This window comes from Molothrus ater, chromosome 3, assembly GCF_012460135.2.
Source record: "Molothrus ater isolate BHLD 08-10-18 breed brown headed cowbird chromosome 3, BPBGC_Mater_1.1, whole genome shotgun sequence".
Classification (NCBI taxonomy): domain Eukaryota; kingdom Metazoa; phylum Chordata; class Aves; order Passeriformes; family Icteridae; genus Molothrus; species Molothrus ater.
Window position 1 is genome coordinate 5,338,730 of NC_050480.2, and position 27,172 is coordinate 5,365,901.

The 27,172-nt window shown below is 42.4% G+C and overlaps 1 protein-coding gene across 1 annotated transcript in view; it reads right to left on the bottom strand.

Moving 5' to 3' along the window:
* The window catches only part of CFAP61 (cilia and flagella associated protein 61), a 90,048-nt gene that overhangs the window by 52,665 nt on the left and 10,211 nt on the right, over positions 1–27,172 (bottom strand). Inside the window, exons 9-17 of the mRNA XM_036380220.1 lie at positions 26,074–26,227; positions 20,605–20,696; positions 20,064–20,242; positions 16,888–16,927; positions 15,545–15,684; positions 11,721–11,847; positions 11,320–11,397; positions 9,986–10,192; positions 8,020–8,154 (exon numbers count right to left, since the gene is read on the bottom strand). Coding sequence (XP_036236113.1) covers positions 8,020–8,154; positions 9,986–10,192; positions 11,320–11,397; positions 11,721–11,847; positions 15,545–15,684; positions 16,888–16,927; positions 20,064–20,242; positions 20,605–20,696; positions 26,074–26,227 — 1,152 coding nt within the window. The remainder of the gene's footprint in view (positions 1–8,019; positions 8,155–9,985; positions 10,193–11,319; positions 11,398–11,720; positions 11,848–15,544; positions 15,685–16,887; positions 16,928–20,063; positions 20,243–20,604; positions 20,697–26,073; positions 26,228–27,172) is intronic.

Genomic DNA, 27,172 nt, shown 5'->3' on the forward strand with positions numbered 1-27,172 from the left:
CGACAGGCAAACAAGAAGGTGAGCAAACAGCTATTTTAATTTCAAGCTCCATTTGAACCACAAGTTAAAAAAAGAAACATCAATGTTTACCAAGGCGATATGAACAAAACAGATTGGAAAATGCAAGCTTTTCCAGCCTGCATTAGGAATTGTTTTCTAAATACTAGCTACATTCCAAAAAGCCTCATTAGAAATCTCTGTAAACACGTTTTCAAAAACTGTTTCCAAGCATTCACAGACTTATACAAACACCAGAAACAGCAGTAAAAGAAACAGAGATGAAGAGTGCAGCCTTAATTGTTTTGTCTTCGTCAAAGAACCCATCTTTAGGAACTGTGGCTTGGACAGATAACAGCTCACCTCTACAGAATATTTTCATCTACGGATCCCCAAAGCCTTTTTGGATGAAGTCAGTATTATTACACCATTATTATGCCTACATGGGTAAATGCTGATCTTCAGCTTCTGGAAAAAGCCACCTCTATACTCATAACCAATCATATGCCAGTCCCTATGGCTCCATACAAAACCAGGGATTTCCTGCTTGACTCCAACCAGCAGCAGAAGAGAGCAGAGCATGGACACATCTCTTTAATTTCCTCATAGAACCACTGTTACCATGGTAAAAAGATGCTCTTTTTCCCTTTGAGCACTGACATTTGGATCCCCAGCCCAGAGAGGGCTGGGCAGTTCACACTCCTGTAAGGACCTGACTATTGCTTGCTGCTCTGCTTCAAAGGCCAAAGAAATGAACTCAGAATGGTGCCACTTTCAGAGAGCTCAGTTCTCCCCTGTTTTTCTGGGAAGAAAGGGAAGGACAGGAAGGCACAGGAATTCAATCAAAGCATTCAAGATGGCAAGGGGGTAAAGCACATGGCTCTAGTCCTCTTGACAGCAGCCATTGCTTCCCAGGTCATCTGTCTATGGCTTATTCTTCAAGGCAGGAGGAAAGAGAGTGGCAAATACAAACTTGGGGCTTTGGCCAAGGACTGACCCCATTAGCTCCACGTCCCTCTGAGAGAGAAGCAAGCCTGACAGTCCCTGGAGAAAGAAGCCCTACAGGGACCCCTGGCCTGAGCACAGGAGCAGCAGACAAGGGGCAGCTTGCACTGGTCTCTGGTCACACTGAGCCAGCCTGCACAGGCAGCTGCCCACACACACCCACAGCAGCGACAGAACAGAGCCAGAGCAAGAGAAGGCACAGACACCTCATGTACAGACTCAGGGCAGCAGAGGAAGCAATTTAAATATACTGAACTCACTGAAAAACATAAGAGAGGTATAAAGTGAAAAGCTTGAAAAAAACAGAATAAAAATTATAACATTTCATACTGAAAATAATGGACGTGAGGTAACAAATAATAGTCCAGGATATGAGGGGAGATTGATTAGTAGGGTCAGCAAATCATGTTTTAGTGAAAGCAGACTTCCATGGCAAAAATAGTTGTTTCCTCCTTATAAACTGGAATTACCAATCTAACAAACAGCTTTGAAAAAGCTTTAAGCCAAGTCTGACCTGTTTGTAAGCAGAAGTGCCTATTTCAGTTTACTGCAAATGTCATTAACACCTGTACAGCACTGACACCAGGCTTTCAAAACAAAGATAGGTCATCTTACTTTTAATTTCACACATGCACATAAGTGGTAAACATTCCTGTTAATAATGCCATCTGGTGCCTCCCACAACGGTGTGACACTCAGCCTTCCAAACAAAATGTAATGGCAGCATCGCACAAACCCCACTGACATTTACAGTGAGGAAATTTGTTATCAGCCTCACTTCAGAACGCCTGTTTGTGTGCCTACTGGTGCCATAAAACCATCACCTTCACCAGTCAAGGGGAAGAACAATAAATAATGGATTTTCATCCATGCACATACTACAAAAGCATTAAAAATTCATTACTCAAGCACAAGAACATCTTAAGCAACAGTTACTGCTTTAAAAATTCATACTACTTCCCTGGTTAAGTGAAAACTATCCACAGCAAGCCTTTGTTTGTAATCCCAGCATCCACACACAAATTGTAACATGAAGGAACTCTGCCATTTTAACTTTAATACATGAGCCTTGATATTTAAAATGCAGGGAATTCTCTTGCCCATCCTCCCTAAGCTCTCTGCTATATTTGCTCTTTATCTTAGTAGAGGCCTAATGATGAAAACAAACCCCAAACCCTGAAAAACCTACCATATTTTAGCCATATTCAGTACATTCCAGTGCTTCAACTGCACATAAATAGAACTGAAACTGCCAGAATGAACCTTTATTTGCTACAGGTATGCTACCAAGCCAGTACACACTTAGCTCCAAGGCAGACAGAGGGTAAAATAGCAGTGACTGCTTCCCCTGAGTTACTCCAGGCATTGCTGTTCCAGAAGCCTCTCCCTCTCCACCTTCTTGACATTTTTCTGTGGATACATAAGGTGACAAACCATGCAGTTTGCACTCTCAGCTGCAGTTAGAAGCAAAGAGCTTTGTTTGCTCAGAACAGATTGTTCTGTGGCAACCTCTGTGAACAGCCTCTCCCCCATGCTTTAAATTTTGATTTTAAGTCCTTTGAATTACAACTGAGCTAAAATTTTCAGGCTGTACACTGTGGTCTGGCTGGACAGCAAGGAGTTGTTAACAGTCAAATTATCAATTCGGAGTCCTTTCTGTTCCTCTGCCTGCACAGGTCAAGGTAAAGGCTTGTGCTCAGTCTGGGCACTAATGAAAGGTTCAGACAGTTGGTAATGAACAGGTCTAAAGACCAGAAAGTAGAAGCCACAGAGAGTAAGTAAAGTAGAGCCCCAGGAGTTTGTTGGAGGGGACACCAGCATCTAGGGATGAGTTTTCTATAGAAACGCTCCTTTAGATCAATTTCATTTTTGTTTTTTTAAACAAGCTTCCCCACAAGAGAAAATTTGTCAAGTTCAAAAATGTTTCGGATTTTTTTCTGGTTTTATCTGATAGCTAATTTCTCCTTTTTTTTTTTTTTTTTACAAAACATGGTAAACATATACTCTTTTAAAGTCCTGCAATTTTATAATGGACATAAAAACCTCAGAGAATAGAGAATCATCCAGGATGGCTCCTACATTCAAACTCATTTCAGTATGTAGTTGTGAACATACACTGCAATGGAACTAGTTCTAGGATGAATATAAAAGCAAGGTTGTATTTTCCTTTCATGTTGTTGTTTTATTTATTTTAAACTGCTCTCAGGCCATTTACTCATAGCCTTTACCATAACCATCATCATGGAATCAAACAAACACACAGAAATACCACCACACTTGCACTGGAAACTGTTGACTTTGCAGTGCCTTGGCCTCCATTTTCTATTTGAACCTCACACTGAACTAACTAAATTTATACAACACTTCATGGGCTTCAGCAACTGTTCTGTCTTTTTATGAGCTGGAGCAGAAAAAACAATTCTAAACTGTGCAATAGAGCCTGACAGCTTGAATGCAGCCATGAAATAAAAACATAATAAACCCAATAGCATGAAAAATAATAAAAGGGCAAAAACAAGGAAATAATTCAACAGATGTGTGCCATTTTTGTTCTTCATTGTGGATCAGTTATTCTTGTTAATTATATCACCTATTCTTCCCTTACATTGATAATTACATGAAGCAGATGGAGAACAGAATGCTCCCAGATGGTGAGAAAGCAAACAAGTTTATAAATTGTTTATTTATGAAGAAATAATTAAGAATTATTTCATTACCTATAGCTTTCTACTCCACCAATAATGACATGCATCGTGAAGGCCAGCAGCACTTTATAAGATATTCAGGATTCTGTTGTAACCGACTGTTTTTCGTGTAACATGACTGCAGTGACTGACAGATGTGCAAACCAGAATAATAATCTAATCTCTTTTAACACTGAGGGAATTAAGAGTTTGGATCTTTGGATCTCCTGCCAGTTGGCACTTCAGCACTGGTTGCTGATCCAGAATACAAAAATTAGAGATTTCCTTTTGCTCTGGCACAGCTGTACAAAGTGTTTGATCTAATGAGTAGGGCAGGAGCTCTGTCAGGTCTGTGCCCTGAACCCCAGCAGAGCAGATGTGTGGCTGATGCAATTCTGAGACAAGATGTGGCACCTCTGCCACACTTGCTGCTCAACAGGTGTCCTAAAGTCTGGACACCTCAGGAGTAGATGCAAATCAGCAACTGTGTCATTCCTGAGGGCTGCAGGACTTAATGGGAGGCAAGCTTAACATCTCCTGCTTTGTGCCTTCTCAGACTAGCCTTACCCAATTTATCCAAATCTCTTCAGCAGAGCAATGGGAGACAGAATTTGGTAGGAACAGACACACAAAATCAGCAGCAAAATGTATTTCCAATCTCAAAGTAAGGAAGAATTTACAGCCCTTCAGGAAATGGAGCCACTGCCTGGGGAGTGGCAGGGTTCCTGGGGCAAAGATGAAGCAGCACAGAGCTGTGGTTTAAGAGAATAAGTGAAAAAATGTGTGATGGCCTTAAAACCTACAGCAAAGCATTCATGAAAAGGAGAGGAAATAGGAGAGGAGCAGGGAGAGCTCCTAAGCTCTGTATTTCTCTGGAGTCATAATCATTTTAGCAATAAGCCACCACACACACCAAAAGCCTGTCTCAAACCAGAAACAAGACTGAACCAGGGGAAATGCCACAAGGTCCTGGAGAGAACAGGGGGAGTGGAGAACTGCAGGTAAATGATCACACAGGTAACAGTTGGCTCTGTGGAGTTATAGGGCAAGTTCCCGGAGTTTAGGAGCACCCTTCTCCAGCTGACACATAGCTCTGACAGAGAGCCCACAGGAGGAAGGACCTATGCTTCCTTTAAAGCCACAAACAGCTCATGCTCCCTGCATGACACAGGAGGGAGCAGGCCAGGAATCCATGGGAGAGCAACACATGGCACCTCCCCTTTGGTGGCTTTTCCAGACACCACAGAAGAATAGAGAGAGTTGACAGAGGGACAACAAGAACAAGTTGCCACATATTGTGCTCAACTGATCCAGACCTGCAGAAAAAGCACCTCTCCAGCACGGACAAGATCTACATGGACTGGCAGTGCTCAGGAATTAGTTGAGAGCAGAGCTTCTGTGGTTTAGATGGATGGTTTCTCTTCTGGCTTTGGAAGAAGGAAGCAGGAAAGAGGCCATGCATGCCCTGGATCTGTATCTATGAGTGAATGCCCTTTGTGCCCTAAGCAGGCTGGAATGTCCTTGGAATGTCCTGGAGAGACAGTGACTGATGGAGCCCCAGGGCTCCCACCTGCACTGAGATACAGAGCCACTGACAGCCCACAGACATCCACACATAAATCAGGAGCTGTGCCCCCACACAGAACTGCTGAGCTGCTCAGCCCCAAGCTCTTACTGGGGAAAAAGACACTCTGCAGCTAGAAAAGGGGAGCAAGAGCCTTTCAAAAAGGGCTGGAACAAGAGGAAGGCAGCTGAAAAACCACCAGATGAGAGACATGTTGATTTGTTGATTACTAGATATCAAGGGACATCTTGTGGGTATCAAAGCAAGAATATCACCACAATTATCCCCATTACCAGCAACAGATACTCAAGCAACCAATTAGGGCAGGCAATCAATGAAAATTTTACATTTCTGAAATCAACTTGCATTTACAATCCTCATCCTCTAGTTCATGTGACAAATCCTGCCACTACTCCAGAGCACTCTAAAGCAGAATTACAGTGATAACCTGCCCTCCAGCTCATGGGAATAAAGTGGGCACAGATTCACCTCTAGAGGAGCTGCTTTCAAATAGGAGAGGGCAAAGCCCCCTCAGTTTAAACCAGCTTGGTGAGCTGGGATAGAGACACGGGATAAAGAAATGAGAAGTGGTCTCAAATGCTTGGAATCCCTGCTTGCCCAATCTAAACATCTTGCAAGATCCTGCCCTGGTCTCATTTGAAACCACCAAAACAAAGATGATAGGAGACATTTTCTCCTTACTCCTCTGCAGGTGCTGGCCTCAGACATGTTCCCACTAATTCCTACTCCAGACTCTCTGTCTGCCTTTCACCTTTCTCCCTCTCTTCTCCACACTTTCCTCACAACACAGTTCTCCCACGTCCTTTTCCCCTCACTTCCCAGCCTGTTAGCATCTTCTACAACCAAAATGTGTTTCACCTTGTCTCACTGTATTTCATAAGGTGACACTTCTCAGCCTTTCTGTTCTTCTGAGCCAGCACATTTATCTCCTTGGTGAGACAGGTTGTTCTCTGCCTCACAGATTGCACCTTACTGTTTACAGTAGCTCTGAGAAGCCTTTTAATCACTACAAAAAGGCTGAAAGATAACATTGTGCCTTCTGAAACTCAGTTATATTCATTTATAAGACACACCTCAGTTTATTTGTAACTTCACTACAGTATTGGGCAAGGTAGTGCACGATCATTGGATGGGGATCAATCTTCTTTTACAAGGCATCTGAGCAGAGAGAGAGGGCAAATGCCTTGTGCCTGGCTGCAACCCAAAGTCTAAAAGCAGCACCACCTCCTTACTGATGAGTACACTCAGTTTCCCATGGCAGCCTGCTCCTTATGTTACACAGCTTCCCAACGTAGGGTGGCCAAAGGTCGCTTCATTCACTCAACAGAAGAGTCAATTTAGCTTTACATGGTTTCAAGTTCTTGGTATTTCAGAGAAGCCAGCAGCAGCAGCAGACTAGCTTTATCCTCAAGTTACGACCCAGCACTTAGCCCCAGATGTCCATTCTGATAGAGCACAGTCTGTCAAAAATCTATAATTCATGTAGAGGCAGATGCATGGATACTTGGCTGGCCTTGAGTTGGGGTTTTTCCAGTATAACTTCTTAGCAAAAATTTCACACATTCTATTAAATAGGAATCTGAATCTGAGATTTCAAACCATTATGCCACTACCCACAGAGAAGCTCAGAAAACCTCAGGAAGAACACAAGCAGACAAAAGATTTGCAAATTTTTCAAACACAGGATGTCTCTGATTTTCCAGCTTCAACAAAAATACTAAGATGAGCTCTTTTAGGAAGAGAGAAATCACTTTAAAGGTTAAGAATAAGAAGTAGTTTAAAGAAAAGCATCAGAGCTCATTCTGCAGATAAGAGAAAGGCAGGGATGTGCATGTGAAGGGAAGGCTGTTGAACAAAGCCGAACCCAGACCAACAGCCTTAGCCATGTTCTGGATTTCACGTTGCCAGCTGCTGCCTAATTAAGAGTTTTAGGTGCCAAAACCTACTGACTAACTGAGAAAAGGATAGCTCTAAAAATATTATATGGAAGCCCACCTAAGCCAACTGGAAGTTAGTAGACAGACATAAAGCTCCCTAATTATGTTTCTCACAAAATTACGACTACCTACTGAGAGAATCCATCACTAATTGTGTTTTTCTTCATATTTCAGCTTCACTAGCTACTCTTTTGAGGAATCACCTTCATGCCAAATTTTAGTTACTTAAAAAATGTAAGGGAATTAGGTGTAAGTTATTGTAAAAATGAAACTTAAAGATACTTTTCATTTAGAACCTCCAGGCCGCACCAGTTCTTTGCAAGTAAAACCATTTGCTAGTGAAAACAACCTTTTCCTTTGCTGTTAAGTCACTTGATGTTTTAGGGGTAACTTGTGCATGAAGAAACCTGACTTTGGGATTAAAAAATAAAATGTACTGAAGCAATCTCTACAGAAAGAGTCAACAGCACGACATTGCCTTGTTTCCACTTGCAGAGCACGACACCTAAATAAAGCCAGCAGGAGCAAGGGCTCAGCAGCAGGCAGAGCATTTAGAAGATGCTGGGAGGCCACGACAAAGCTTTGCCACGGTGGGCAGCGGAGCGGGAAGGGCTCTGCTCCAGCGGCTGCCGCGTGTGCCGGGCGTGGCAGCGGAGCGGGATGGGGAAGCGGGATAGGGATCGGGCAGCCAGCACGGCTGCTGTAATTAAGGAGCAGCCCGTGAGCACTGGGAGGTCAATGCCAGCCCATCTGCCAGGCCCTGCACGAGCTGGCACCGTGCCTCCCGCCTGCTGCCACTGCTGTTACCCACCTGATCCTTGGAGACTTGCTCCGACGGAGCGCTCACGCCAAGCTCTTGCAGAGGATAGACAATCTGTCGTCTCGGCCGCACGGGAGCCATGTAATGAAGGGCAGATGTCAGGGAATGAGCACAGGGATGCTGGAACTGAAAGACAGCAATCCATATTTCAGCAGAGAGAATGTCAGAGCAGTGCATCGCAGATGTCTGCTGCATGGCTTCACAAACACACAGTTCTTAGTTCTGTTGGCTAAATCTGAGACAAAAATCAGCAAATAAACAAACATACTCAGAGCAGAGAAATGAATTGCAGATAATTCCTGACACTAATGAAGATAATTATGAGAGTAATTACATTACTATCTCTGTGGGAATGACAGATAAACAAGTGGTTTGGTTTATGGGATTTTTCAGCACAAGTATTTTCCCCAGGAGGATATTTTTCTCCATAGTGATCATGAATCAGCTTGATTTGACCTCATTAAGCTGTGTTATCCGCTCACTGCTAACCTTTGCTCGCCTGGCAAGGAACGGAGATGAATTTATATAGAAATTCTATACTGACTGAAATGTCTGGTTCATCCAAGTGATAAATGTTAATAAAGTGCCAGAGATTTGAAATGAACAAAACCCTAACGCTCATCTGAACAGCCTCGATCATTAGAAATAGCTGTATCTGTCTATTACACCATGACTTCCTCTGGCACAACTGACAACATGGAAGGGAAGAAAATAAGAGAATTACAGGAAATACAGAACTAACATTAATGCAAACTAAATTACACTCAAGTGCCATTCCATCCACAAATACTAAAAACTTGAGATTACTATGTTGAGAACTAAGTATAATATCACACTTAGCACTTATTAGATAATAATATTAGCTAAGCTTAAGTAACTTAGAGTAACTCTGTAGCCTGGAAACAGTCAAAACTGGAATCACTGGTAAGACTTAGCTTCTCTTCCATCCAGTGCCATTAAACTGCATTTCTGTGAGTGCCTCTTCAGAAACTGAGAGCCTAATGCTACGCAGGAACATTGGTTCCTCACGGGAACACTTAGAGCTCCACAAAAGGGCATAGGAAAACACATCCTTCCTGCAAATGTACCAAAGTCTAACCTGTCAAAGAGCTCCCACGTGAAAGCCAGTGGTGGTTTCAAAAACACCCAAGTCACCAAGGACACAACTCATCTCAGTCACCATCTAAACACCAGGTGCCCAGTCCAGCCAGGCAGGCAGCAGCCCGAGCTGGTGGTCAGTCTCCAGGGGAAAATTCCATCTGTCTCAAGACAGCCAGGTATGACTGAGGGATGAACTGCCCTTTGGATGCACTGTGTGTCTCCATCACAGGTGCCAGGAGCCTGGGTGATTGCCCAGGACAGACAGCAGCTTCAGACGGCTTGCAAATTTTACCTTGTGCTGCCTTTTCTCCCATGAGACTGATGACAAAGCACATGTGTGAGTGCTTCTGAATTATGTTCTTCTTAGAAATGGATTTTCTCCACTGGAAGTTCAGTTCTTACAGTTCTCCCATGACAGTTGCAGGAACACAAGTCCCCCCCCTCCAAAAGCCAATGAGGTGCCCAGGTCCCACTGACTTGTGGTGAAACACAGCCTAGAGTGGCTGAATCCCTTTAGAAGGGTTTTTATAAGCTACCTGGATGTGTTTAGGATGATCCCCTTGCATTTACTCAGGCTGCGTCACCCTTGTGCTGGGCAGGAAGCCAAGGCCATTTCCACTCTCTGCTCCCCACCACACTTCCTGAAGACACTGATGGACACCATGGATCAGCCCTGCTATGCAAGAGCTGTGTCCACAGGTCCAGAATATGTCAGGCAGGAAGAAAAGAAGGTACAGCTTGCTACAGATTGACAAGAAAAATCCCTGTTTGCAGTCATTCATGGAAGCAAAGAAAAAATAATCTGAGAAAATATGGCAATATTTAATACAAGAAATACTAATCACACTCTCCTTACCTTGCCCTCCACATATTCTGGATAAATAGGGTAGCAAAGAGAAGATTTGTGACCCAAGCGAAGAATCTCCTTTAGAAAGTATTTTGCATAGTGATGAAATACAGGATTCAAGACAAAGTGGCAAAGATGTCCGTGTTCCTCTTGCTGTAGGTGATTAAAATGAATGAAGTCCTCAATATTGTAATGTGATCGAATATACTCAGTATCCTGGAAAATTAGGAATTTCTGAGTCAGCAGTGATCAGCAGCTACCTTGACAGGATTTTAGCAAATACCAACCAATGAGTGACCTTCTATCAATCAGGGAACTACATCTGAAAACTGAAATCAAGTTTCTTTGACAGCTGTCCTCAACTGAAGGGCACTGACTGAACAGATTTTTCTTGAAAATCTTTTCATTGTATCAAAACCTCTCCTTGCAGCTTGCCCCTATTTACAAGGAATGCGCACCTGACCCATACCTCCAATGCCTGATACAAGTTAACAGACATCCAAGGTGGGAGGAAAAAAAAAAACCAACTGTTTTTTCTGCATTCAAAGCACAGAAGTCCAGGCCGTGCCTCTCACTAAACTCCAGCTGAAAAAGGGAATTCCACAGAGCAGAGCTGTGTAAGAAATGCCCTCGGACAAGTCTTCCCTGTAGAAGTGATAAGCTAATACTTTTGCACATTTGTTCAATCTATCCTCTTAGTTCTTAATATAATCAAGAGAATTGCTCTCAGAAACAGGAGTGACTGTTCTATTGTAAAAACTAATCATTAGAACTGCTGAACAACCTAAAATCCACCTTTTCAGTCCTAGCAGAATGTCACAAAAGTAAGACTTGGAGAATGTTTACTATTCAATAATAATGTGCAATGTCCTTTTTTACTCAGTCAGGGAATAGGCTTTTATTTTCAAGTACATGATTCACAATCACTTAAGACTCTACTGTTGAACAAAAAAGATATGAAAGCAAATCTGGAAGAAGAATTACTGCTCTTTGCAGGATTTGTGGCAAAGCTGCTTATTGACTTGGAAAGTAGAAGGGAAAGAGGTGATTAAACACCTATTTAGAGGCAGAATAGCTTTGTGTTAAAGCACAAAAAAGTGCAGGAGGAAAACTTTCAGGACATAGCAGCAACTTCTTGAAAGTAACAGGATTTCTTTTTTCATCTGTGTGTCAATCATTATCTATGAGCAGAGAAATAATACAGTGGGCATAGGCTAGACAGTTTCTACAAGCAGTATTTTTACAGACACTTTGTTAGGCACAAGTAGAGTGCCAAGCACAAAACTCAGCCTTACTGTGAGCACCAAGCACCACAGAGCTCATGGAACACAAACTGAATTTACCATTTCATCCCTAGTGACAGCAACACCAACGACTTGATCCAAAACTTCTGCTACAAAAGTCTGTACTGGCATCCCATCCTGCAAGGTAAAGGCAACAGATGCACATTTCCAGTTTCAGTAGAATCTCTTCCTAATGGTAACTGTGTATTTCACCACAGAATTCCAGTTAAAACACTCTCCTCCCAGTGCAGCTCCCAGGCACCATCCCAGTTTAACCAGAAGGCTCCCCAAGAGGGCCCTGTTTGAGCCAGGTGTGTGTGGCTGGACTCTGGACCACACAGACCTTTCCTCACTGACACTTCAGTTTGGGTACAGCTGCTGCAGGAGTGCTGCAAGCTCAGCCACTGCTTCAGTCCTGATCTTAGGACAGAATTGAACACATATCACCAACAAATACTCACTGGATCCTTGCGAGTCTCAGTGAATATCTTTGAGTCATTCCACATATTTTCATTCAAGCTAAGAGTTTCAATGAGCATTTTGACACCCTGTAGGTCACTGCTTGCTGCTTTTCTTACATTAAATGATCTAAAAAAGGACAAAAAAAAGAATTAAAGTTGACTCTGTGACAAAATAAGGACAACTGCCAAGCTTAAGACAACACCTCTTCACAAGTACCAACAACACCATTCAGGAACTGTAACTGATTGCTAAATGACACTTGTTCCAAAGGCAGATATGAACTTATTGCATGTAATAGAAAAAATCAGAGCACCTACTTGAGACAACTCCAGAATCCTGCTTTATCTGCTATTAAACACTCAGCCCAATCTATAACCCAAGGTATCACCTGTCTTCAAGTCAGTAAAAGTCAGCAATAAAGGCAGGCAAAGAACCATAAAACAAATGTGGAATCTGTAGCTGAACATTGTGGCACATGGGGAAAAGAGCTAGATTAGAACAGGGAAAGACAAGAAAAAATGAGAAGAGAACAAAGAAAACTAAAACTGAGCCAGCTGTCATGGTACAAAGCAAAGCAGGAACATAATTTCTTTGAGAACCAAATTACTAATTTTTGTATTAGGCCTTGGTGCCTCAAGCAGTAACACATCAGGATAAATTTACATGATTGCAACACTTCTGCTAAGGATGGAGTGCCAGTTTGTAATGACACAGTAGTGACCTGGTACCAGAATGCCTGTGCCACACGTGGAACACCTCACCTACAGACAGCAGTAAGGTGGCACTTAGCTCATTTACAGACTGTTAGCAAACACCTTCTCACCCAGTAGTTAGGAAGAAAATTCACCTCACACTGACAGTCTATAGCAGCTGAGGGGCTCTCCCAGTGTCTGTCAAAGGCAGAACCCCTTCCTAGATACACACAGCTCATGCAACCCACACTCGTAGAGTGGTGTTCAAGAAACTGAACCACAGCTTCAGTTCTGAGAAAAAAGTTCTTTCACCCACAGATAAAAACTTGCAATTCGTGTAGTAGAATCTTTTTAATCCTGTTCTTCTGGCTTTCAGTTTAAAAGTGGATGTGCTATTCTTCAGCCTCAGTCATACTGAGAGGCATCTTGTGGAATACAAGCTTAATGAATAGCACTGGTACCTTAAAAAAACCAAGATTCTGATATGTTATGAGAAATTTCACAGCTGAATTCACTGACCATTTTTGAGTGCTCAAAAGCAACATTTGGTTACTAAATAACAAATTAACCCTGACCTAAGCGAGCATCAGCTGAGCTTCTGCAGCTTCTCAAACGTTTCCACTGTGGATTGCAAGACCCAACAGTGCTGAGAGCTGCAGCTCACTCTTGTGATAAATGCATATTATATGGCTCTACACAGATATTTACTATATATATTATGATATATTGATTAGTAGTGCTGTATTAACATTTTAATAGCGTGGGTAATGTAGTTTTGTAGTTAAAATGTAATTTTTGCTGCTAAAATAGAAACTATGTATGTGGGATATTTTTTTAAATAAAGGAATGAGGTACTCACACTGTGATAGCAGCCATAGGACACCTAAATCTTTCAGAGAAAAAGAATTTATTGCTCCATTATCAGAAGAAACCAACTTCTTCCCACCTTGATCAGCCCCGAAGATGCCATCAAGATTAAGAAGAAGCAGTTGCCACTGACCAGAGAGAATCCTTTAGTTGAACAGAATTCATGCATCATGTATGAGATGTATAAATATGCAAACAGGCTATCACTTTTAAGGGTTAATCCTCTGTTAACATGTGTCTTTTTTCAGGCTTATTTTGCCCAGAAAGAGGTACCTGGACTGTCCGTAACTCTTTGTTTTTATTGTCTCATATTGTCCTAACCCCAAGTGTTCAAATTTTTATTACTCTAATTATATTACTATTTTTACAACCATTTTATTACTATTAAACTTTTTAAACTCTAAAAACGAGTGATTGTTGTTTTCCACACTCTGCAGCCCGAGTGCCCTCCTCCCACCGCTGCCCAGCCCACCAGCTTTTCCCCACCCATGCCCCAGGGAAAGCAGCTGTGCCTACAGGGAGCTGCATCTGGAGCATCACAAAAACAGAATATGTAAAAAGCTGAAATTCCCTTTTTTTGTTTAAATAAGCAGATCCACCAGCTCCACTGGGATTATGGAACAGGAGGAAGGACTATCCAAGGTCTGTACTCCTTTCTCTCCCAGCAATGAATTAACTCATTCTAGATGCTCAAGTCCTTTGACTGCTCAGAAACAAGGACACTATTATTATTATGCTTTTTAGTGAAAATTGAGGGAAAGTACCCATTAAGAACCTCAGCCTATGCCTTGTCATCTGTTATTTTTTTCTCCTTCAGTGTTAAGTAGCAGACTCACAGTTCCATTTGCTGCACTCTTGCTTTTTGTGTACTTAACACTTATTCCTTTTTATTACCTGTACTAATCAAGAGTTCATTTTGTGCCTGTGCCTCTTCTGACTTTGCCCTTTCACATCCTCATATTCCCCCCTCTCTTCTCACCCCGTTTTTCTTTTAGACCATTTTCTGTGACTTCCTTTTCACTCACATGCTTTTGAAAGCCGTAGGTGCAAGTACAACGTGTTGATCTTTCACAGATTTTGGCTATTTCCAAGAAGGTATCTGCTGTTGCACCCTGTAGGTTTTGTTCTGCAGAAACTTTCCAAAACCTTTCTCTGGTTTCTCCCAAAGCTTTTCTGATCCTGAACCTCAACAAGCAGCTATTTTCCCTTACTTTCCTGCAAAGCTGCAGGGGGATTTGGAAAATGCTACTGATGACCCTATTTTGCTTTCATGAAAGGACTGGTGTCATTTGGAATATGCACAATGTAATCAGGATGGTAACTTTTTTTTTTTAAAGAGCCTTGATAACAACTTGAATTTTGCCCAAAATTGCAAGAGGACATATGACTCCCAGCCTTACTGGTGGATTACTGAGCAGCTGGGCCTGAGATTATCAGGAATTACTCCAGCAGCTCTCTTTCCAGCCAGCTGGATTTTTACTCAGGACCCAGAAGGAGAAGTTTCATCCCAGGGCAAAAAGCTTCTGCCTCAGTCCAAGAGTAGCTGGCCAGCTCTTGCATGAAGTATTTGTGTACCACCAGAGGTGATTAGGGACACAATTAAACCTAGAAGTACTTTGCTAAAACCACACAGTATTTGGTACATTAGGACCAGAACCAAAAAAAAAGAAAATCTCTAAATATACCACAATTTAAGCTTGGTGTTTGGGCCAGAATAGGCTTGATATGCAAGCAAAGCTTTGGAAAACTCATTCCATGTAACAGAAATCACAGCAAGAAAGGTTTGGTGTTGCAGTTCACTGATATCTCAGCCTACAGAAGCTTTCAGAGGATCACAGAGACTGAAGGCATGAAATAAATGATTCAACACCAAAAGTAAAAGAGAAATTATATAGAACAGATACTCAACAGTGTTCCTGCTATGATCTGTATGTCCCAGAAACACATGACTACAGTTCTCTTAAGAAAGCTACAGTGTACTTCCAAGAATTAAACCTACACCAGGGTATCAGGTGCCAGTGTTACACAATCTGACCCACATCCCCAAGGCCAAACACAGCACCGCGCTTCTCTGCTGGCCTTGGCCCACAACCAGGGAGCTCGGAGCCACTGGTCTATACCAATGTCCATCTTCCCTACCTTAGTACTGTATACACAAACCCCAAATGAATCCTCTCACTGTGTTTGGACTCTACTGAGAGGACCCTCCCTACAAATGCTGGCAGGTGTGTCCCACAGCAGGGCTGTCCCAGGGCACGACTCACGTGAGCAATCCTGCCCGGTGGAACACGTACAGCTCCCGACCCAGCCTGGACGGGCAGGAAGGGACAGCCCGAACAAAGCTCCGGATCAGCGGGAACTCTGGGACATGATGTGGCACCAGGATGACACACAAGTCTCTGTCCTGAAAGACATTGGCAGGCAATAAAAGTGTTGTCTAAGCCCTCTGAGGGGACAGACAGCCCTGAATGCAGGCTTTACACTGCACACCACCAAGCACGGCTCTGCCTGGGCAGCACCAAGGAGCTGACAGCTCAGAAATGGCTTCACTTTAAGCAAACTATGGGATGAATCTTCCCTACTACATCTGGTGATTCCATTGTGACATTTTATTTCAAAGACTGACATTTTATTTCAAAGACTGACATTGTTGGATGGATAAATTATGTGAATTTGAAATGCTTTCTGGGTCAGCTCTCTCTAGGAACTCTTTGGTGGTAAGCAGTGCTTTTGACTGTGCTGCTTCTTAGGGCCAAGACAGTGCCTCTGGTACCCAGGGCCTGTCTCTAAGGCACACTGCCATGCAGTTATTTGTTACATGACTTTACAACACTGGTGTGCATTAATAAAGTCTCAGAAAGTGGACTTTGTTACCTCAGACAGAGTGATCACACAGGGCATGAGTTGGAAAGATGCTGCACTGGGAATCCACAGAGCCACAGTTCAGTTTCTAGGTAAATATTATGAATCTCCTTAATACCATTGTTTTATAGGTTTTAACTCCATCTCCTTTAATAAATTTTGCTTTAATAGATTTTGTTTTTAATGTAAGTGCAGTCTGGATCTGTACATGGTTTTAAAGGAGTTTGAAGCATTTCTTTTCTAAATCTGCATCTTAGAGAAGTCCCTATGGAACATAAACTGGGGAGACTATTTACAAGAGCACATAGTGGCAGAGCAACACCTTCACACTGACAGAGAGCAGGTTTAGATTACATGGTACAGAAGAATTCTTCCCTGTGAGTGTGAGGAGGCCCTGGCACAGGCTGCCCAGAGAAGATGTGGCTGCTCCATCACTGGAAGTGTCCAAGGCCAGGCTGGACAAGGCTTGGAGGAATCTGGTCTAGTGGAAGGTGTCCTGCCTATGGCAGGGGTGGAACTGGATGATCTTTAAGATCCTTTCCAACCCAAACCATTACAGGATTCTAGGATAAACAGAGGACTTAGGTATGCATTTCATGAAGTCCAGAAGCAGCCAAGGAGAGGAGTAGCTCAGCCCAGGGTAACCAGACCCAGCACACTCATGTGGGGCAGTAGACCACAATCCCCTGGCAGCTGCACTGCTGTCCCACCACACAAAAATCATTCCAACTTTCATTATACTCACTGGGAAAACGCTGAAAGCATACTGCAAAAAATCCAATGACCTGCAACAAGAACGAAGATTAGCAAATAAAGCACATATCAGAATGATCTGACACACTGTGATATTGCCATTGCTGCAAGTGAAGGAGCATTTATTCAGAGCTGATCAGACAATCCCAATAGATCATCAATAATCAACTGCTGATGTTGCATGCTGCACAGCAATTTCTGACTTCTAGTGCTCAAAGCATCATTATTAACAAGAATACCAGGATGTTTGACATAATTCACGAGGCTCCTCACTAAAAGGGCAGGGAGAGGAACTAACAAAGCATTGGCTCTCATGTCGTTGACTCCAGCCTCTTCAGAAGCCATTCCTGGACTATCACAGCAGCATTAGTATATAGCAAATATTACTTCAGGTTACAAACAGTTGTTGCTATGTTCTACAGTACTTTCAGCCAGCACCAAGGGCTCTGTGACTTTGCACTCAGGAACACCTGTCTGATGTGCTCTGACAGGCTAACAGGAACATCAATACTTGGAATTGTTTTTAAACACTTATTTTCACTTCTCACCCACTGACTTAGAGCTGTCCCAGTCTCTTTTCCATGGTGACAGCAAATTGTGACATTTCAGTTTAAAAAGACTTGAGAAATCTCACCAGAGCCCTGCTGTTTCTCCCAGGTCTAAGGCTATCAAAGAGCTCAAAACCCAGTTATGCTGAAGTTTCATAAAACATTTTTCCACCACACAAGATGTATATTTTGAAGAAATTCATACAGATATATGTTACCTTATAAATACTGATATTTATAGCCATAAATAATAATTTATAATATTTATAATCCTCTCTTCCTTTCAGAACTGTAATCAAGCTCCCTTTAATTACCTCTTTAACAATATTACTTAAAAGAGAAATAATTTTTAATTGCAATATTTATATCTGAATGTAAACTTAAAGTTGCAAGTACAGATCAGGATTTGGGCATTATATATTCACCTATATAATACATAACTAAGACTAGTTCACAGAATAGCTAATCAGGGGAAAGGAAAATGCCATTGCAACTCTACTGCATTGTAATTTTCTCTCTGGTATCCAGGACCTTGTTGGCAGCAAGGACCACAAGAATTGAGGTGGGAGATTTTTCAGGGGGCTTAGAAAAGTATCAAATATCAGCAGATAAGCCAGTAGTGCAGTTCCTTCCTATTTCACTCTCAATGCACTAACCAGCCATATAATAGCTCTGGGTTTAGGAGATGGAAACATTTAGCAGCTTTAGTGGGTAACAACTCCCAAGGAGCAAACTTCCCTCAGGGCTAAGATGCAATCACACCTACACTTCAAGCCAACTGCTATTTCTGGGTCCATGCTGTGTAAGGCCAGCAGGAACTCCCTCAGGACAAGACTCCAGGAGGCAGTCAGCATCATCTGGTGTCCTCCTTTACATATATTTGCTTTGCTAATATTTCTTCTACAGGCAGGTGGATCAAGCAAAGGCAAGCCAGAGAAGCATACAGGCAAAATGTTTGAAAACAAGATCGACAGATTCCTCAGTTCTGTATGAGGTAATTGTAGGAAAAGTCTTCAGGCAGAAATGCTGTCTCCTCCTGATACCCAACTTGGAATCCACACTGCTCCACAGATGTCTGCAGGTAAAAAAAACTGGAAGCACAGCATTGAATGATAAATGCAGTGAGAAATGTCTTGAACAGAAACAGCAAACAAAGCATAGAGCTCAGGAGGCAAAAACAGACAGATCCTTAGGACAGGAAGCTATGAGCAGAGAACTCAAGAAGCCTACAGTGAGATTATTTACTGACATAAATCTCTAGCAAAGCTCTGAACTACTGTTTCAGTATAATGGAATCATTCCAGAGCAAGCCCCTTGCCTCTCTAGTATTTTAATATAAAGCTTTCTTATTCTGCAATAAGTATCTTGCTTGAATTTTTACACTAGATTGTCCCTCAATTAACTGTTCTGGCACAGTCTCTTAGCAGTGAATCACACAGTTCTGATCACACATTAGTTGGTCAATGTTTTTAAGTACAACACAGATCTTCTATGTTGACTTCCTGCACTTCACTACTTAAACTAGGTCTTAAACTTGAGCTCTGTTACTGGGTATATCACTTTGGAAATATGTAAACAAAAGGCAATGTCTTTGCTTTGTTTTGGTAACTCTGTATATTTGCATTTGCAGCAGATTCAGTGTTCAATCCCCTTGGGTAGGTGCCCTCCTTAATCAAGAAACTGCTCAATAAATAGAACCAGTTTTCAAGGAATTCTCATTTTTCTTCTCAGTGAAGTTTACTCTAACACTTCTTTTAAGCCAGAGTTCAGAAGTTGCTACTCACCAATGACTGAGCAGACAGATGTTTTTTCAAACTGTACTACACATGTTCAACTCATCTATCAAGCCCTTATCCTGATGCCTGCTGTCTGCAGATATGACATGGATTTGAATGCATGGAAGATCCTGGGTGTGCTCAGCTGCTTCATCTATCCTGTATCTTCCTATCTACCATCACATTGAAAAGGAAAAAAGTTCCTGGAGAAGTTTCTGCTGATATGGTTGAACATATTCAAGTGTGGAGAGAAATTTTAGAAAAAAGAGTCTAAACCTCATTTATAGCCCTATTCTTATCCACCAGGATCTAAGAGTGTGAGGTCAGCAGCAGCAATCATGGAGAAAATCCCTTTGTCTCCCCCAGCTGTAGAGGATTCTAGAACACAGAATAATTTCTTTCAGTGACTAGAGACAGTGTTTAGAATGGGAACATTTACCTGCAGAGCTAAGAACAGCTTTATTGCCCCATGCAATGAGATGAGAACTACTCATGTAGCTCCTCTTGCAGCTAGCCAGTCTCAGAATGAGTGCCTCCTTAGAAGGAAACATCAGCCTTTTTCCACAACCTCAACTCACATTTTTTTTCCCAACAAAAATGAATTTTTCATTTTTCAAATGAATTCATTTCTAGGAAAAATTCATTTTTCCTAGACCTGTCAGAGCTAGGAAGTTACAAGTTGAGGTTGAAACATTATTACTGAATATAAAAGAAGCAGACAAGACAGAGGTGAGAAAAAATCCCATCTAACCACTACAGGTGCTGCCACTTTCTGATTTGTCCTGAAAACATGACCTTGAAAATGGTTATTAATGGGAAAGCAGCGACTCTTTCTCCGTACTTACCTACTTTCATACTCCTCATCGATACAAAACAGATGGATACTGAAAACATTTGAAGCTCCTCCGCTCACAGGATGCAAATCCCCCTCCTCCAGCAGAGGTGCTGCTGAGCCTTTAGAGCCCACATCGATGACATTACCTACTGGCGGTTCAGTCTGGGAAACGGTCACACCTCCACCTTTCTGCAACAGTAACAGACAAGGGCTCCCTTAAACACTCGACAAAGTGTTTTCATTAGTTAAGTCTCATCCTTTCTCACCTCTCTGTGACCTTTTCTTCCCACCCTGATGGCTGCTCATGGGGAACTGGATGGGTAAACTCACCCTGACCAATAACTCTGATCCCCTCCCTCCAGACCCAGAGCAGCTTCTGACCCCTGCCCCACAGCAGAGGTACACGTGGGCCAGAGCAGAGGATGGGGCAGGAGGGAAACCCAGCAGTATTTGCTTGTCCTCATCTCTGCCAGCCTTGCTCTTGCTCTGTATCAGCTCTGAGAGCCAGCAGCACTGCTGGGTGTGTGCACAGCAGCACTGTGCAGCATTACCTGCACAGCTGCATCTGCACCAGGAACATGTTCCAAGTTTTGAGAAGAAACAGGCTCTGGCTTTTGACTTGTTTGGTTGCTTTCATCTTCATCTGAGTAAAGTAAAAGTGCACAAGGTTTAATAATGTGAGCTTTACTCTCAGAATCACAGCAATGAAACCGCTATCAAAAGGTTTCATTTTAACCACAGTTAAAGCAGACCCTCCTACAGTTACTAGGCTAGAGCTTCATTAGACTATTTGATTTCAAAGCAAAAAAAAAAAAAAAATCAAAATCCAGGGAATTGGTTGTAAAATAAGAGACCTGAACAAGACAACTTGCAAGCAATTCCTAACTTGTGTTTATCCCTGTGTCAAATCTTTGCCCCGTCTGAGCTGAAAAAGGAGTCAGTGTATTGACTGATATCTTAAATCCCATGTGTTGCTAATTTGCTTTCTGGTGATCACAAAGACAAGCAAGGGCTCTTCATTCTCAGACTAGGTCTCCTAAAATAATTGAAATTCAGGTTAAATCCCAGTCAAACCAGAGCTCTTACTGGTGCAGTAAGAGACAAGAAACAGGGATTGTAATTCCTTTATAAATTTTACACAATAAACTCCTGAGGTGTAGGTGTTGCTGCTGAAGAAAACTCATCAAGCAAGGACACGCTTGCATTTAGAAAATCCAGTAACATTAAGGAAATAAAGGTTTCTGAGTGCCAAGAAGAACACAAAATAAGCTTCAGAAAACAACAGAATTCATCCCTTCTCCCTCTGAACTTTACCTTGGGACACCCACATAAACTATATTCATAGACAGAAGCATTTCTTCACACAGTAATGGGCACTTAAACACCTCAAGGGTTTAAAATAAGCAATTAGAAAAAAAAAATAGCCAGAAGCAATTAGAAAAAAAAAAATCTTCTCTCAAAATCTGTTTCTCTGTCAATAAAAGAGTGCAGATGCAACATGCAGGGCAAGGAGAAATGCGGGGGTTAGGAATCGTGGATTCTCTGGGGGTATCACAGATGTGAGCCTTCACAGAAATGATCAAATGTCGTCTTGATTAACCAGCTCCATTTCTCATTACCAACAGCCTTGCAGGTGTCAGAAGTTAATTAATACAAGTCTCTTGTTGTCATGTAAATATTGATATGTTGTTCTGACTTCATACTAAAATGCAAATCCTTAATGGCTCCACTATCCACTCCTGTCAGACGTGGCTGCATTGCTGTTTACAGACATGCTGTACACGAGTGATGTGAAGAACTGCAATACTATCACTAAATCAAGTAAAGACCACAAACAAAGAAAATTAAAATAATTCTGTGATTGCTGGGTTGTTAGCTGAGGTACAGTCATCAGGATCAAGAAGCCAGTTCACCATGAGGCCTGATGAAAAGCCCTTGAATCATTCCCACTGCATCATGTTTTCTAGCAACTAATTCATGACACCATATAGAGTAACAACCAAATTACTGTAATTACCCTGAAACCTAAGTGGCATATCAGTACAGACTGTTATATACTCTTTCATTATTATTCAGCATTACATTTTGAAAGGAAAAAAAATATCAACCTGTGGTCTCTACTTAAAGCTAAAGAGCTTGAAAAAATAACCTTTTTATATGTAGGAACATAAAATTACAAAGGAATGCAGCTTACATTTTAAAATTTCCAGCCTTCAGATTCCATAAAGCCAAGTCCAGATCTTCTATTGATGTCAGGTCACTGAACCCCGCTCTGCCCTCACAGGAGGACACCACCCAGCAGCAAGTTTTCAATGGAGCCACTAAAGCAGCCTTCATGGAACAGGCAAAGCTTCGCAATACCCACAAATGCAAACTACATGAGACAAACACCACAACAGATTTCAAGGACGCAGGCTGGCCTTTATGTTGGAAAGACTTAACAATGGACTACTGGGATGCAACTCTTCTATTCTAAAATGTGCAAAGCTACAACAAAAAATTTAACTACTATTCCATGATAACAGAATTAATGTTCCTGAGCAGTGAAGGGACAACTTTGCTATTAGGTTTCTAGTGTCTCTCTCTAGGAATAGCACCAGAGTCAGGCTCTCATCTTACGATACTCAAGTTTCTCCTCATGCGCCCAAAATCATTGTTGTGGTTTAACAAAAGCCTGATTTTTCAGTTGGGGAGGGGGAGGGTGGTTCCCTGGGGGGACCTGCCAGAGGTAATGAACTGGCTGGTTTTGAAGGGCCAATCAACCGGCTAAGTTTGGAGATTGACACCCCGTTAGACCACTTGAAGGAGTTAAACACGCACCTGTGGAACAACACATTTGAAAACAAAGGAAGCCTGGGAAAAACTCTTGGCTTCTGGCCTTTGAACAGGTCGGGCCAGGCTGGCCCCACGCAGGTCGGTGCACTGCTTGGCTGGGATTTTTGCCACCTTGCCATGCCGCCGGAACCGTCCTGGCACTGCAGGTGAGCACGCAGCCAGGACTGCTTGGCCAAGGCCAGCACAGCCAGGGCAATGCCACACAGCCAGGACTACTCTGCCAAGGTTGGTGCAGCTGTGGCCACACCACACAGCCAGGCAGCGCCGTGCGACCACAACTATTTCAGCATGGCTCACTCGGGGACCAGCACTGGGAACAGCTGCACTGCCAGCGCTGGGGTCAGCCCCGAGGCTGGGAGGGGCTGGGGCCAGGAGCAGCCACGTGGTTGGGGCCATGCAGCCGGAATCAGAGCAGCCAGAGCAGTGCCACACGGCCACAGCTATCTTAGAAAGACACAGGGGTGTCACTGGCAGCAGCATGACTTGCATGGTGCCAGTGGAGATGACCTGAGCAGCAGTGGGAGGCATGGCGAGCAATTTCCTCAATGCAGAGCCTGGATGAGATCAACCCTTCAACATTGTAGAACTCAATAAAAAACTGCTTCAGTTGATGAAGCTTGAGAGCAAACGAACCTACGAACACCAATTTCTCCCCCAAATAAGGAAAAGGAAAGACTGAAGACACATAGAGACAACAACATGGGACTCTGAGATCAGTGAAAAAAGAGGCAAATTCTAGATGGGAGTGGATTGAGGAGATGCCTTATTCTTGGGCTGAGATCCTCTTGTAAGCCTACAGAGAAGATATAATTGATACATCAGACTCTTTCTTTTCCCCTGTAACTCATAGAAATGCATTGAGGGGACATAGTGTTCTACCACAACTGTAAGCCAAGGCACCAGTACTGAAGAAAATAGATGTTACTGTATTCCAATAAGAAACTTCAACAGAAAGAGATGAGAAACTTTGCCCCAGAGGTAGTAGTAGAAAACCTCTGCTCCCAGAGATGCATTAAAAGAACTTCTGTTTTTGTTAGAACAGCTCATCCTTAAAGTAGCACCCTAATAAGTTGAAATGGCCCATGAAAGCAGCTGTGAGATAGCTGCAAGGTATAGGAGGGACTTTTCACACTGCAAGCAGATTTTTCCTTTCCCGGGCAGCTGATTCGCTGTGACATTGAAGCCACAAGAGAACTGTTTCTTGTGGCAAAGTCTCCACAGCATAACAAGAGAGATTACTCTCCCTAAGTAGACTAAAGAAAGACTATCCTAAGTTTTGTCTTCTTATGTTGTCAGTGGGAAAGGAAAAAAGGTGGGGGGGAGGGAAAGTGTTCTGAGGTTTTATTCTGTTTTTTTCTTATTTTTCTCTTAATTGTGTTAATAAGGTTTTCCTTATACCCTTTAATGTTTGTGCCTGTTTGGCCCTACTACTCCTAATGCTTATCTCACAGTAAGGAAATAAGTAAATAAATTCTAGTAAGTGCACTGGCACTTAGCCAGCACTAGACCCACTACATAACTGGTGCATTGGCCAGGAAATCGAACAATTGGCAAGCCAAAACCTCTACAATCATTAATGATTTGCACTCAAGCTACCCGAAAATCTACAAATAATTCTTTTTCCCCAGAGCTGCGCTTGTCATTCCAAATAAAGGGATACTACTACTTTAAGAAGTCTTACCTGAAGGCAACCCACAGGACTGCAACTACCATCAAAACTAATAAAGTTTTTAAATGAAGAGAGAAAAGAAGAGAGATAGATTCACCGAACTGCTAACCATGCTGCTTAAAAGATTTCTAAAAAGCACTCAGATGTCAGATTCTCAAGAAACTGAACAGAACACAGCTGCTCATGCTAAGTTTTAACATTTAGAAGTTCCACAGATTTCCTAAATGATAAAGAACACATAACAGCTGTATTGTCAAACCCTGTAACCACATTCTCACTGAAAAGCTCAGCAGCACAGAATTTGCCAGAAAACACAGACCTACAGCTTGCAGGCTCTGGAGAAGGAGAGAGGACACCAGGACAGGAACAGCCCTGGGATGGGTAAGGCTGGGAGAGAGCCGGGGGGGGTCAGTCACCTTTGCCCAAGCCTCTGCTCAAGCAGGGTCACCCAGAGCAGACAGCCCAGGACTAGGCTCTGCCTCCTGAGCATCTCTCCCCCTCCTCAGTCTCATTCCTCCTCCTACCCACATCTGTCACCTCTTCTGAACTAATACTCCTAGAGCTGCAGGAGCACAGCATCAAACAGGAGACAGGCAGCTTCCTCCATCTCCTCTGTGCAAGATGCTTCCTTGCAGGGGAGGGGAAGCTACAAGACCTGTTTCTCTCCCTTTTCTGTTCTGTGACTGCCAGCTTCGAGGTACCAGCTGGTGACAGCCCTGCAGCTCCCTGGTTGCCTTTTTTGCCTGCTGCTTTGTGTTCAGAAAAGCAGATACATAACCTTGTGGTGGTGGTGTTTTATTCCACTACTGATAATTAGTAGATAGCAAGATGCTGCCCTTCTGCACAAAATGCCCTTTGACACTGAAAAATAGAGACAACAACTGTAAATCATTTACATGACACTTCTGTTCTACAAACAGGTGACATATTTGTGCTACTGGTTTTTATCACTCACAGGAAGCAGCTAGCACATGTGTTGCTATATTGGGCCCAATATAAAAGCAGAATAAAGAGACAGTCCCTGATCTCCCAAAATCTGGTAACCCAGGAGACCGCAAACAATAAGCAAAGAGCAGAAGCTGAACCACAAGGAAAAAAGATGACATAAGTCAACAGGACAATGTAACAGGCACAGTTAGCCAGCTGCTCAGCTACCAACAGACTTCACTTCACCACCAGATTTTACAATCACATCTTCCTTTAGCAGCACAACTGTATCTGATAGACAGTATATACCACACAACAGCTTTCTGAAACTTCAAGCCCAAATTTATCCCACAGTTGGTACAGGCCAGCTCCCCACAAACAAAAATCACTTCTGAGTCAGAGACCAGGGCTATCAAAATTCCCCTCCTCAATTAAAAAACACCAGGCATCCTACTTCAAAGCCAGGTATGTTAATTTGTGTTTTCTTCCTAGTAAACCTAGATATCCTTTTCCAGCCTCCTACAAAACCTACTCAGAAGCTAGGCACGAACACACCTTGTATTTATTTAGCACTTTAGAATATAGATACCTCCTTGAACGCTTGGCTTCCGTGGCACTTCGAGAATATCCTCAGGATGTGGTTTACAGAGCCCATGGAAAGGCCCTAAGTCAAAACACTCTTGAAACAAGGAAATGTTCACATCAGAACATAAGCTCATGAATCCTACTGCAGTGCCACCAACCTGGAAGATAAAAGCCATGTCACATGAACCTGCCATTGTAGGAAAGCACAAAAAAAACTGAACAAAAAATTTCTGAAACATCAACTTTTATGTTCCATCTCTGACTGTGCATAATGGAAAACTATAAAGGAAATATTTCAGCAAAAGTTAAAGATCTTTTATTTTTTCCTTGTAACATATGTACTAGGACCTCTATAGTAGATGTTCTAATTCTTTTTTTTAGCTATGACTTGCAGGAGTGTTAGGTTTATATATATATATAGGCCAAATAATGACCCGGAGTTTCAGTAAAACATTTGCTATGGCAAATACACAACATACTTCCAAAAATGTATCATTTTGTTTAAAGTTACAGTGCAGCTGAAGTAGAACCTGCATTCAGTTAGCCATAATAGCTGGCTCATTACTGGACACTGATTTGGACCCAAATTGGGGTCAAACTGAAGGGTATATTTAATTCTCCTAAGAAATTAACTCAAGAAATCAATTCTGTATAATATAAGGAGTACCTAATGCAGTACGAATTATTTGCAGCACTTATAACCCCCAAATATTTCTGTGTTCTGAAAAAAGCCCAAGAGCTAGTCTTAAAACCCAAATGCTCTGGCAAACATGAAAGTGATGGGATCCCTGCAATGCTGGCACCCACAGTACTCTGGATGCCTGATTGCTGCTGGAGTTCTTAGCAAGCTGCAGCCCTCAGCATGACACACACTGGGACCAGGGAGAACTGGCATGCTGGAGAGCTTCTGGCTTTAACTGGGACAAGTCTAGAAGAAGGAAGCGCTCAAATTTTTAGTAGTGTATGCAATTTTCTGGTGAAACACATTATCAAAACACATTTTTGTTCCTCCTCAATACACATAATGAAAGCCTTTATAAACCTAATGAAAACTCAAATGCTGGATTTGTACAGCTGTTTTATCAAGCTATCAGCACATCAAT